Raw genomic sequence first — 14,418 nt, 5'->3', positions numbered from 1 at the left:
ACAATTTTCAAGTGGATCTTCTGGATATCTCTTTCTGAAGTGTTCTTCAACCAGCTTATCAATGATATTAATTCTCAAACAAGTATCAGCTTCAGAATGATGCTTCTTCATAGTGTTATTAATATTAAAAACCAATTGATCTTCACCAACTCTAAGAGTCAATTTTTCTCCCTTAACATCAATCAATGCTCCTGCTGTAGCTAGAAAGGGTCTTCCCAAGATAATTGGAATATTAGAATCCTCCTCCATGTCCAAGATGACAAAGTCAACAGGTATATAAAACTTCCCAACCTTTAGAGGCACATTCTCCAAAATCCCTTCAGGATACTTAATTGATCTATCAGCTAACTGAAGAGAAATGTGGGTTGGCTTAAGATCTCCCATATTGAGCTTCTCATAAATGGAAAGGGGCATAAGGCTAACACAAGCCCCTAAATCACATAAAGCTTTTGTAGAACATGATTCCTCAATGTGGCATGGAATTGAGAAACTCCCTGGATCCTTGAGCTTTGGAGGAAGTTTCCTTTGGAGGATAGCACTACATTCTTCTGTCAAAACTACAGTTTCATGATCTTCAAGTTTCCTCTTGTTTGAGAGAATTTCTTTTAAGAATTTTGCATAAGAAGGCATTTGTGAAAGAGCATCAATAAAAGGCACATTTATGTAAAGCTTCTTCAAAACCTCTAAGAACTTCCCAAATTGCTTATCAAGCTTGGCTTTTCGAAATCTTTGTGGAAAGGGAAGTTGTGGCTTGTAAGGCTCTGGAGGTATATACTTCTCTTCCTTCTCTTCAATTTTCTCTTTACATTTTTCTGCACTTTCTTTCTCACTTTCTTGTTTTTCACTCTCCTCAGTTTCTTTCTCATTTTCTCTCCTCTCACTATTTTCACTTTTCTCATTATTTATAACTTTCCCACTCTTTAAAGTAATAGCTTGACACTGCTCTCTTGGGTTTTCTGGTTGACTTGGAAGTTTTCCAAAAGACTTGGTGCCTTAGGAAGATGCTTGTTGTGCAATCTGATTTTCCAGCATTCTGTTATGTGTTTGCATCTGTTCTAGCCTTGCTTTCATCTCTCTCATCTCCTCATCATGCTTAGTTTGGTTAGCAAGAATCTGTTATAATAAAGCTTCTGTGGTGGAACCTTGTTCTTGCTGTTTTGGTGGAGGATTCATATTTTTCTGCTGAAAATTAGGCAATGGTTGCCTATTTTGCTGATATGGGATTCCTTGTTGCTGTTGTGGTTGAAAAATCTGATTTGGAACTTGACTTTGCTGATTTCCCCATGAAAAGTTGGGATGATTCCTCCAATTTGGATTATAAGTTTGAGAGTAAGAATTCCCCATTTGTTTGTTTCCATAATTACCAACATATGCAACTTGCTCTCCATAGTCTACTCCACAGCTGGTAGTTCCTTCTGCATAAGCCACTTGTTGTGAACTTCCAGATGATGATGATGAACTGACCAACATACTCAAATCTTCCATCTTCTTAGCCAAAACATTTGTGAGTGCATCAAACTTTGCATTAATCATGTTGAATGGATCAAGGTTATACATTCCAGCAGCTTGTCTCTTTTGAGTTGGAGCTGGTCCTCTTGGACTACTCCAAAGATGAGTATTCTTTGCAATTTTCTCCAATAGCTCATAAGCTTCATCTTCATGCTTCATAATAAATTCTCCTCCTGTTTGAGCATCAATAATCCCTCTGATTGCAGGAGTAACATTGGTGTAAAAATTCTGGTTTATCATCCATTTTGGAATGGCATGATGTGGGCATTGTCTCTCTAATTCCTTCCATCTCATCCATGATTCATAAAGAGTTTCATCTTCTCTTGGTCTGAAAGCTGTCATTTGATTCCTCAATTCTTGAGTTTTTCCAGGTGGAAAATATTGTGCAAGAAATGCATCAGTGAGTTGCTCCCAATTTGTAATGGAGTTGTGAGGTAAAGAATCAAGCCAATCTAATGCCCTATCCTTCAAAGAGAATGGAAATAGCTTCAATCTTGCTGCATCATCAGACACTCCAGGTTGTTTTTGCATATCACAAATCATAGCAAACTTTTTCAGATGTGTGTGTGGATTTTCAGAAGGATGTCCTCCAAATTGAGAATTTTGATCATTTGAAGAACTCCAAAATCCATCTTGTAGCTATTTGCATCAATTCTTGGTCTTGCTATGATCTCTCTCAAGTCATCAAAACGAGGAAAAGCATGATCCATCATACTTCCCCTAGGCACATTAGCATTTACAACTTCTTTACCTTGGGCTACATTTTCATTGTTTCGACCATTTCCAGCATTACCGCCAATTCTAATTCTTTCATCAGCCATTTCTGCTTCAATTTCAGTTTCTCTCAAAGCTTCTTTCCTTTTTCTGGTTTCTTTCTTGTTGGCTTTACAAAATTTCTCAATTTCAGGATTAAACAATAAGGATGTGTCACTTGTGCTTCTAGCTCTTCTCATAAAAGATTAAAAGTACCTGAAAAAGAACAAACAAACACAAAATGAAAAGATAACAAAGATAAAACTATAAACAACTAAAATAATAAAGAATTCAATCTTAAACAAACAGCTTTCCGGCAACGGCGTTAAAAACTTGATGTGGCCCAACCGCAAGTGCACGGGTCGTACAAGTAATATAGAAAAGATATCGTTCCCACGAGGAGTTGTATCAATGATTGAATTTTTGATATAAAAATGCTAACTAATTTGGACTATTTTTGAAATTAGAGTAATAAATTGATGGATATTGGAGTATGAATTCTATATATGTGAAATTAATGATCTATTCGACAATGTAATGATTAAACTAAGATTGCATCAAATTAAGATAAGCAAGTTGAAATATAGCAAAATTTAAAATGGCAAGCAATTAAATTCAATTAGAAATTAACAATGATAAAAAGGCGATTCCGGAGTTCGGGATTTCATATTCAAACTATTTTGGGATTTTAAATTGGTTATCCAATCTTGTGAAACTTATGGGTTTTAAGGAGATTAATTCTTAAATCCTTTGAATACCCTTTCGAGTGAGACAAAGCATGCCTTAATCAATCTAATCCTACTTTCGTAGAGTTAGAGTTAATTAAGACCTATTAAGTTCCTTAATTAATTTGTAAATCCTCTTAATCCTTAGTCTATTTCTAGATCTAAGTTAATTAAGTCCAATTTCTTGATTATCTATCACAAGGCCTTCTCCTTTCGGTGCCTCAACCATGGATTAAGAACATCACTTAATGGGATCCTACACTAAGCATGTCATTAAGCACACAAGAAATGAATAAAACTCATTAAGACCACAAAATATGGATTACCCAATCAAAATCCACAAAATATCTCAAATATTACATCCCTTACTCCAGAATCTAAGTAAAACTACTCACTATCCATAATATTTACAAGATATTCTGAATTTATATGGAAATAAAGCTTTAATCTAAACTAAGAAACAAAAAGCTCAACACTAGAAGTGTAGGAAAAATGTAAGAAAAGAAAGAAATCTCCAAATCTGATTGGAAATGTTGTGGGAGGTGTTTGTGTCCCTTCAGCTGCTGGTTGCTCCTTTCCCTTTTCTTCCTTTCTTTCTTTTCTCCTCTAAAATGGGATAAGGGTCCTTTTTATAGCTTTTTCTGACATGGAGCCCTAAAATGGTGTGTTTTAGGTGAGATTTTCTGAGGAAATCTTCTGCCAGCTCATTAATGAAGTCTTTGTGGGACTGCATAAGTCATGCAGTCCCTTATGCAAGTTTCGACTGGTTTCTGGTTCACTTATGCGAAACTGCATGACTAGGCGCATAGGTTATGTACAATTCCATGAGATTGCATAAGGGGGGCGTGAATCTGCATAAGGTATGCACTCTCCTTATGCATAATTCGGCAGGTATTGGAACAGTATTTCTTCTCCTTATGCAGATCTGCATAAGTTATGCGGCAAGTTATGCGCAATTAGGCCAATGCATATTTCAACTTTGAAACTTGTTTTTGACATCTTTGGTTGTAGAGATTACTCCTCAATGGCAAAATTTCTTTTTAGTCCTTCAAAAACACCATTTTTCCTACAAAACAAAGTAAAAATTACAAATTAATCCAAAATTGACAATTATGAAAAACTAACTAATTAACTAATGAAATTAGCTAAAATGACTAATAATCAAATAAAATGGCTATGAAATTAAACCTAAATGACTATGCAAAATGTATGCATCAAGGACCAATTTGATTAAAAGACCATAATTATTTTGGTTAATTACATGATACATTTACTAATTAATCTGGTTATTTTCTGCAGTTAATTTTCTGATAATAATGAGCACAGAACAACCACCACTATCCAATATCCTTGCAAGCATATTTGATTACAATAGGTTGACAGGACCTAATCTGTCTGATTGGCTACAAAATTTGAAACTTGTCCTGAACCTTGAACATATAGGATATATTCTAGACTCAAATGTTCTTGATCCCTTACCTCCAGAGGCCACTCCAGAGGAACATGAAACTTTGGACAAGTGGAAGGAGCATGATATGAGAGCTAAGTGTTACATGCTTGCTTCTATGAGTAATGAGTTACAGAAGCAGCATGAAAACATGCGGAGTGCGAGTGAGATCCTCCTTCACCCACAAGAGTTATATGGTGAGCACAGCAAGAATGTTAGGTATGAGATATCTAGACAGCTGTTCCGTATAAGGATGTCTGAGGGACAGAATGTTGGGGATCATGTCCACAACATGATTCGGCTGATTGAGCAGTTGGAACATCTTGACTTCAACATGGATTTCCAACTACAGACGGATTTGATCCTTCAGTCCCTTCCTGAGTCTTTTGAGAATTTTGTGACAAATTTCCATATGACTAAATAGGAATACACCTTGGCTGGTTTACTCAACATGTTGGTTATTGCCCAAAAGAATATGACGGGCAATAAAGGAAAAGAGGTAGCTTTGATTGCATCTTCTTCTACTGGAAAGTCTAACAAGAAGAAGGGTAATAAGAAAAAGAAACCTCAGATTCCTGGTCCTTCTAAGAAAATAGCTAAACAGAAAGGGAAGACTAAAGTTGATGGAGGCAAAGGAAAGTGTTTCCACTGCCAGAAGGATGGGCACTGGAAAAGGAACTACCCAGAGTATCTTGCTTCTCTGAAAGACAAGAATGATAGACTTTCGGAAGGTATGCAGGAAGTTCATCTACAGCTTGGGTTTTAGATACTGGTGCCAGTTCTCACATTTCTCATGATATGCAGGAACTAGCAAATAGTAGCAGCTTGCGTTCTCGAGATGTTAGAGTCCGAATTGGCAATGGCTCAACTGTTAAAGCTTTAGCTATAGGATCTAAATCTTTTTACATGTCTAGACATATTTTGTGTTTGGATAATATTTTATATGTACCTGATGCTTTTAAGAACATCATTTTTATATCTAGTTTGACTAGAAATGGCTATGAATTTCAGTTCATAGATGATATTTGCAATATTTATTTTGGAAATAAATATGTTGGTTCGGGTTATATGAATGATGGTCTTTATTATTTGGGTAATAATGACAAACACAAAATGAATAAAAGTGATTTAAATGAATGCAATGCCATGGTGAAAATCAACTCAAGTTCAAAATATATTTGGCACTTAAGGTTATGTCATGTTGCAGAAGATAGGATTGCAAAATTGGAGAAAATGAGGATTCTTTTCTCATTGGGCTCTGAGCCTACTCCAACTTGTGAATCTTGCCTTCAGGGCAAAATGACTAGATCACCCTTTGTTGGACAAGGGGTAAGGGCTGAAAATATTTTGGAGCTAATACATAGTGATGTATGTGGTTCATTTAAGGAAATGGCTAGAGGCGGTTTTCATTACTTTATTACCTTTACTGATGATAAATCAAGGTTTGGGTATTTGTATTTGATGAAATACAAACATGAATCCTTTGAAAAGTTCAAGGAATTTAAATTTGAAGTAGAAAATCAAACAGGAAAGAATATTAAAGCTCTTCGATCAGATCGTGAAGGTGAATATTTGAGTACTGAATTTGATGAATACTTGAGAGAGCACGGCATTGTTTCTCAGCTGACTCCTCCAGGAACACCACAGCTGAATGGTGTATCTGAAAGGAGAAATCGTATCCTATTGGATATGGTACGTAGTATGATGAGCTATACTGATATGCCAATCTCTTTTTGGGGATTTGCATTAGAATCAGCTTTGTATATTCTGAATAGGATTCCATCAAAATCAGTTTCTTCTACACCTTATGAGATATGGCATGAAAGAAAACCAAGTCTTAAGTATGTTAAGATTTGGGGTTGTCCAGCTTATATCAAAAAGCTGAACACTGATAAATTGGAAACCAGATCAGAAAAGGGTCGATTTATTGGATATCCAAAAGATAGTTTTGGATACTATTTTTATTTGCCTACATCACAAAAGGTTGTGATAAGTAGTGATGTCACATTTCTTAAGCAACAGTTTGTTCAACTTTACCTTTCTATATATATATATATATATTTCGTTCTTTTTCTTTCTAACTTTCCACTTCCCGAGATACTACAATTCAGAATAACTCCTTCACGTTCACCTTCACCTTCCTTCACCTGAATCAACATCAACCCACAACACCCAGCTGGCTTTCCACCTCCAAAGCCTCACCTTGACACACACAGAATGCAGAATGCAACTCATCCCTCTCGCCCTCATCCTTCAAACAGACCCATATATCCCTCACCTTCGGCCAACACAGACCACCACTCACCATCAAAGGATAGAATCGGGACGAAGCAGGTCCACTCATGGCCCCTGACTTGAACTCCACCTTGGACTAGTGATACTAACTGTTAGAATGAATGGAAGTACTTGTAATTTTGACAGAATGAAATTGAAGGAGTAAATAATTTAATTTCTAAAATACAAGGACTAAATCATTATTAGTGGTAAAACTCAAACGCTAAATAGTAAATTACCCTATTATATCTCACTCCTCCAAATTTACCTACAGCCATGTATAAATATTACAAATTTCATTTTATAGTGGGTTACAAATGATTTGGTTGGTCTTTTACTCATACTCTTTTTAAACTTGTGTCATTTTCTTTGAAACAAATTAATGCAAGCTGCAAATTGTTTATTGTGTAGTAACCTTTGCTCTAATTATTAATGTGCCAAATATGTATGAAATAATATGAATTAAATGGATCTTTAGCAACAGGTTCATGAATATTGTTGCTAATGATACAGATTTTTTACTTATTTATCGTTAAAAGAAGACCATAATGAGTCGCTAATCATAACTAATTCAAAAGAGTTAACTTTTAGCGATGGATTTTTAAGGCATCACTAAAACTGCATCATCAAAGTATTAGCAACAGATTATCAATGAATTCATACATATTCCTTCGCTAATTAATATTATTATTGATAAAATTTTGATCCGTCGCTAAAAGTCTCTTTTTAGTGACATCTCCTGCTCTGCCGCTTCCCTTGATGTTGCCATGCTTTAGGGAAATAAGTCTCTTTGCTAAGGTATGATCTCTCCAGAATCTTGTGCTGAATTTCCAATGAGGAATCATCAAAATCGTCGATTAGGTTTTGAATGCTTCATGACTGTGAGCGTTAAAGGCCAAGGTAGTGAGGCAGATGTGACATGCAAGGTTGTGAGGCAGATGTGACATGCAAGGTTGTGAGGCAGTGAAGGACTGAGAGTCGAGTTGAGAGAGAGGTCGTGAATCATTAAATTGTGAGGGTGAGAGTCGTGCGAGACCATACAGTAATTTCAATATGCAAAATTTGGCCTAAGAAGATTTTAATCTTTAATCTTCACAACTGCAGGTAGGAGTAAGTATTCGGTTTATCGAATCAAATCAAACTGAATTTTCAATTAATCAAATTATTAATCAACTCTAAAATTATTAATTGATTGAACCGAAATCAAGAGAAAATCAAAATTAATCAAAACTAAATACATTCGATCGGTTATTGGTTATAACTGAATTAACAAAAAAAAATATTTTATATTATTAATTATTTAATAAAATATTAATAAAAATATATTTATATTCTTTTTTATTTATAAAAAATAATAAATATGATTTAATATTAGTAAGATAATAATTATAAGTTAAATATTATTATAAAATCATAAAAATAATAATTATAAGTAATAATATTAATAAAATTATAATTAATATATTAATTAATTAAAATTTTATTATTTCGTTAGTTTAATTACTAAATCAAAGGGAATCGAACTGATAAAAAAAATTAAAAATTTTTATTATTACTAATAAAAAATTAAACCGAATCAAATTTACTCTTATCGAAATAACCAAATTTTATCTGTTTGATTCGGTTATTCAATTATAACCAAATAATGTACAACCTTAACAGTAGAAGAATGGCCAGGTTTATAATTTAAATAGAGTTTTTTTTTAAAATTAAAAAGTAAAAAAAAAATTCAATATTCAAAATTAGAGGGTTTAAGAAGATTTGTGACAGGAGCAATAAAACAAAATAATAAGAAGAAGATTTTTTTATTACTTCTTTTGTGATTTGTGTTACTCAGATGATGAATCGCATTTGCATGTGCTTCGTGATTGCAACTTTGTGAAACAAGTTTGGGAAGTTATTCTCCCTTCGATTAGGGGGAATGATTTTAAGGAGGAAAGTAGAATAGATCGATGGGTTACAATGAACATTCTTTCGAAAGATTTGCATGGCAGTGGCCTTCCTTGGAGTACTCTGTTTGGTATAGCTTGTTCGAAAATCTGGAATGGATGCAACATGGTCTTATTTTCAGAAGATTACAGATTGGCGCAAGAACTGGCGCACTGTATTTTGAGGTATACCGTCGAGGTTGTTAAGGCGGATATGCTCTTACCTGGTTTAGCAAACTTCGCGATGCCCAGGGTAGAAAGATGGATCGCATGGCAACCTCCTGTAATGGGTCAATTCAAGCTAAATACATATGGTTCAGTTAAGGGGCAGTCAGGCTATGGAGGTGGAATTATCAGAGATGGTATCGGAAAGTGGATAAGTGGTTTTGTCCATAATATTGGATCTTGTTTTGCGCTGAGTTGTGGGCTCTGTATGAAGGAATTAAGCTAGCCTGGTCGTTGGGAATTAGGAATTTGTGGGTTGATTGTGACAGTTTACTGGTTATGAAGATGGTTAATGATGATTTTCCAACCTAAGGAGCTTTGAGATCTCTAGTTGTTTGCATTAAGCGATATTTCAATGGAGACTGGAACTGCAGGATAACTCATGTCTTTCGTGAAGCTAACCATTGTGCACATAGGCTTGCTAACTTGGCAGAGTCCTTTCCTTTCCATGTTCTGATGCAGCCGCCAGAAAGCTTGGGGCAATAGCTACTTCATGATGCCTGTGGAACTGCTTATTCTAGAGACGTGCTGTAGCTTTTTTTTTTTTTTTTTAGCTCTGTTCCCTATTAAACAAAAAAAAAAAGGTTTCTTTCCCAATATATATATATATAACCAAAGAACCATATCTCCCACTTAATTTCACCATTGGGTTTTATAATATTCATTTACAGAAAATGCACTTAACATTTGCGGTTATAACATGCAATATCAATACCAATTTCACAAACATGTAAATTAATGGATATACTAAAATTTTCATATATTATAGGTTAATTATCAAAAAATAAGTGCAAATTATTTTGGCGGGCTGTTATATATATAAAAATTATTTTGTACAATGTATTATATATATATATATATATTGAGTTGAGTAGAGTCGATTGACTTACTCAAATATAGGCAGCTCAACCATTGCCCACATTAAGATGTACAAATACTCAGCTAATGGAAAATTACATACATATATTGTTACATGATACCTACCATAATTTTTTTTTAGATATTTCATGGGTGTCCTCAAACTAATGGACTAGGATGCACTGATTTCGCTTAAGGGATAAGAATGCAGAACCACTCATATCAAACACTCGTTGGTAGACCCACCATAATTTTAATTAAAATAATAATTGATGATTGACTGAGTATATATACCTGAGTATAGGTAAGAATTACTCTTTCGATTGTAATAAGGGATTTTTTTTTCTATCAAGTTACTTTCCTTCAACTTATTATTTTTTTCCTTATAAGTAAAATTTATAAGCTCTAAAAATATTTTAAACAACAAGTTAGCTTATAAGTTTATTTGATTAATTTATAAGTTCAGATAAACATTCCCTTAGTTATTTGCATTTTGTTGATTGAATATTGAATTCTATACGAGCAACTTTTTACCAAAATGTAGCATCATCACCTCCATATTGGCATTGGTCACAAACGCATCTGAATAGAAAGTTTAGAATTGTTTACTTGAAATGCTTTGGTCATGGAGTCCCACTTATGAGCTAATATGAAGTTCTTGTTTTTGCCTTTACACAGGATTTGGAGTCCAACATGTCAGATTTAGTCTTTGGTGCTCCATCAACAAGGGAAAGCACCCATATGACAATGTTTTATTTTTGTTTTTGTTTTGTATGTGTGTGTATATATATATATATATATATATATATATATAACCTTGTTTATTTTCCATCTTCCTAACTAACAATTGATATATATATATATATATATATATATATATATATATATATATATATATATATATATATATATATATATATATATATATCAATTGTTAGTTAGGAAGATGGAAAATAAACAAGGTTTAATTTAGTTATTTAACTAAGGGGTATGATTTCCTTCTAAAAGCACATCATATTTATGAATAAAGGAAATTTTTATCAAAACTTAGTTCATTGTGGATACAATATGTACAGTGAAATCCATATATAAAGTGGGTGAGACTGAAGATTCATGATAGATTCACTGTAAACTTTGATGAAAAAACTAGGAGAAAATACAGAGCATAATACACAGCAATATCAGTAAAAGAGCTAAAACAAAACGGAGTCCACTTCATATCTTATCAAGAGAGAGGGCACTTCTCTTTTTCTTTTAAAATATCAACTTAAGTACTTGTTACAAGGAATACAAACTAATAGTAGGGACAATTTCAGGAATATTTTTTTTTCCTTCACGAAGCTAGAGTAGAGATCAAATTTACTTAACAGTGTGAACTATAATGATGAAAATTAGTTCACATGTTTTTGTTACAAAATATTTACACTTCAGGATGTATGTGGCTAGGCTTTGTTGCCTGAGGCTTCTTATTTTCTGGGGAATCTGTGGGGTTTGCGTCTATTGTAATCACAATATGATCAGTATCATTATCACCATCAAGAACAGGATTTACAATTCCGCGGTGAAGCAATAACTGAGGTTTCTCTGGTGACACAGTAGGTTCCACAGGCTTGAATTGTGCTAGATTAGCAAGTTCATGAACTGCTTCAGATAATTTATCCACACATTTTACGATCTCAATTAATGTGGATGCAACTGTTGCAACTGGCACGATTGCTAGGAGGTCTGCTTGCTCTAGTGAGCTAGCTTTTACAGCAACTTTGAGTTCATTAATTGCAGTTCTGGAGTTTTCCAAATGGATATTTGCAGGGGAGGGATCTTTCATTGTTTTGATTGCTGAGGCCAGGGATCTTAGTGCCTTGCCTGATTCTTCACTCATTTTGGTGCATGGTTCTTGAATTTTACTCTGGAATTCCTCTGATGCCTGCAAAGAGCAGCACAAATTTAAGAAAATTAGAAAAAGAAAAATAAAAAGAAAAAGAAAGCATTATTGTTTTATTCCCTTTGCCTTGTAGAAAGTCAATTCTGCCCGTGTAAAATCTTTATGTATGGAGATGCCTTTAGAAAAGCGGGTTTGCAGGGTGATTTCATGAAAACAATTTGGATGGTGCATATGCTTTTGAGATTGCATCAAAGAAATTAAAATTAATTAATGCATAAGCAAGAAAGTCAACATTATGGGCTAATTTTAGTGCTTTAATTCTTAATCAAAATATAGAACAAATGAGTTCTGTTAGCTGTTAGGTAGCTTTTGTCCTTCTTGTGATGATATAATGGCTCAATATACATCTAAAGCTGGCTGAAACTTTGGAATGGAATGTCTACTGCTGGTAGCTAGCATCAGCATATATAATATATTAAATATATAGGTAGATAATTGTATCAAAAGTAAAACAGAATTGTATCAAAAGTAAAAAAAATATATATATATAGGTAGATAAAGTTGTGGCGATGGATAAATTACTTGGATATTAGAGTTGATGTAGCTATTAAGAGCTTCAATATGGTAAGCACATTGCCTTGAGATGGCTCCAATCTTCAAGTATTGCTTCCACGGATGCCGTAAGCCGAAATGGCCGTGTCTAGGCTCCCATCTTGCAAGATTTGCCTGCAATGTTTAGGGGCAATAAAAAGATTCGCTTAGCTATAGATAGATAGTTAGAAAACAATACTTAGGGTATCTTTAGTTCTATATAAATATATGTGTTTGTATGGTGGAGGAGAGAGCTCAAATAAAAGTGCAGAAGTTAGTGGCACTCATGCAAAGACGAAAATAAAGTGCAGGCTAGTGGAGAATCTCTTTAATTACCATGGAATCTTCAGTGGATTTTGAATTGAGGACACTTCTATATCCTTGAAGAAACGAATTGTCTTTATTGGAGACCTTAACCTTTCCCTCACCCTCTGATGAGTAGTGAAAATATTCATCTCCAAAACCTGCAAATTAATTTCCTCTTTTATACTGCCCTTTCAAGATCAAATAAAAGATAGCATATTCAATTTAATTAATTTCTATAGCTTAATTATTACCTTCAAGGTAGCTTGCAAGCTTTTCTATATTGGAAGTAATCAAGTTATGAAGATCGTCACCGGCCCAGACTGGACAGATACACGTAGATACAACTATGCAGGTTGCTCCACCTATTATTATTGTTGATAGCCTTTGATGAGCCATTTCTAAGACCTCTACCACTTGAAAACCGGAGACTGACACCATACTGAATGTTAATATGAATATCAAGATTCCATAGTCATATCTTGCCTTGATTCTTGGGAAGAATCGAGTGAATGTACATGCTGCGCCTGCATATATAATATATGCACATATTATTATATGTGGTGACACAACTAATACTTATTGCTAAATGAAATAATTTAATGGGTTGGGGATGATTTAAAGATTCAGATTAAGTTGCCAAGAATTCTTATATATGTTTCATTTTTTGCTTGGTAAGAGAATAATGTTTTTGTATGGGAATATGCAATTTATTCTCTGCTTATATATATAATTAAGCATACCTAAAAGGAAAACAAGAAATCCAAGAACAATAGGTTCTTCTTTCTCTCCAAAGAGACTTGCGAAGTGTTGAGCTCCAACCCCTAATGCACCAGCTAGGAGTGTTGCAAAACCTCTATTCAAACTCTTGCTCATGGTACCACCTACACAGAGAATATACAAATTTAATGCATTATTCAAATGCATTACTATTTCAAATATTTAGATGTTACTGAACTAGTAGTCTAATTAATGATCTAGTTCCCTTTTACAAACAAATAACCAAATCGTACAATTAACTTACCTACAGTGAATTCAAAGACTACCACCACTGTTAGCACAGCCCACATTCCAGCAACCCCAAAACCATCATAGAGAGTCCTAGAATAATATAGCAAGGACGCCAATGTGAGAGCAAGTCCCACTTTGAGGGAGTGAACGACTCTTCTTGGGTCATCTTGTCCAAGCTTTCTCATGCTCTTTGCAGCTTTCAGCACCTTGGACTTTGATTTACCAGGCAAGGCCTTAAGCCAGCCCCATGCACTTGTGAACGGCCCAGCTCTCTCTTGAGTTGCTGACTCAATCTCCATGGCTAAAGACTGGAGGTTAGCAACTTTAAATGAACTAAACAGAGGAATGGTTATTGCCAAGTGAAAAGAGCCTAAGGCTTAAACCTTTAAAGCTGAATTTTTCTTTACTTCTAAGTTATATTTTGAGAGTGAAAGAGAGAACGAGAGAGGAGATATGCTAGGGAATATAATGCCCTTTGGAGAAGGTCTCTCACTAGCCGATATTTATAATAGCAAAAAGAGGATGCAATGCAACTGAAGTATATTAAATTAAAAAACATGTATTGATAATGTCTTCTGTAGGATCAGGATACAAAGACAAATATATTTTCTTTGAGAGAAGACTGACTTCAAAATGTGGCTGACTCAATTAAAAAAAATGCGGCCGACTTTTTTTTTTTTTTACCCTCCTTATTTGTTTGTTCATGTAAAATAAATTATTTTTGAGCTTGGATGTAAACTATATTCTATACTTAATTAATACAAATTCTATACTTAATTAATACAAATAAACAGCAGCCCGCAATACCTAAGTTTTGAAGAGTTTAGCCTACACTAGACAGAACAAAAAGAACAAGTATATGATTTTTAGACCTCCAGGATTTATTACAACCTTAAGGCTTTTGACGAGTCC

The 14,418-nt window shown here is 34.2% G+C and overlaps 1 protein-coding gene and 1 non-coding gene across 2 annotated transcripts; one reads left to right on the top strand and one right to left on the bottom strand.

Annotated features, from left to right (window-relative positions):
* Positions 1 to 1,759: 1,759 nt before the first annotated feature.
* Positions 1,760 to 1,866, top strand: LOC131180318 (small nucleolar RNA R71). The gene has a single exon (XR_009149094.1). It is a non-coding gene; the product is annotated as a small nucleolar RNA R71 (small nucleolar RNA).
* A 9,047-nt stretch (positions 1,867 to 10,913) lies between these two features.
* On the bottom strand, positions 10,914 to 13,962 carry LOC110634713 (aluminum-activated malate transporter 8). The gene is made up of 6 exons (XM_021783833.2): positions 13,520 to 13,962; positions 13,239 to 13,379; positions 12,750 to 13,022; positions 12,529 to 12,656; positions 12,184 to 12,327; positions 10,914 to 11,643 (listed from the first exon to the last, which is right to left on the bottom strand). Exons 1-6 carry the CDS (start codon positions 13,803 to 13,805, stop codon positions 11,140 to 11,142), a joined length of 1,476 nt encoding a protein of 491 aa, XP_021639525.2. The 5' UTR covers positions 13,806 to 13,962; the 3' UTR covers positions 10,914 to 11,139.
* Positions 13,963 to 14,418: the final 456 nt, after the last annotated feature.

The sequence above is a fragment of the Hevea brasiliensis genome, chromosome 5 (assembly GCF_030052815.1).
Source record: "Hevea brasiliensis isolate MT/VB/25A 57/8 chromosome 5, ASM3005281v1, whole genome shotgun sequence".
In the NCBI taxonomy this organism is placed as follows: Eukaryota; Viridiplantae; Streptophyta; class Magnoliopsida; order Malpighiales; family Euphorbiaceae; genus Hevea; species Hevea brasiliensis.
This window is presented reverse-complemented; position numbering and strand designations above follow the sequence as displayed.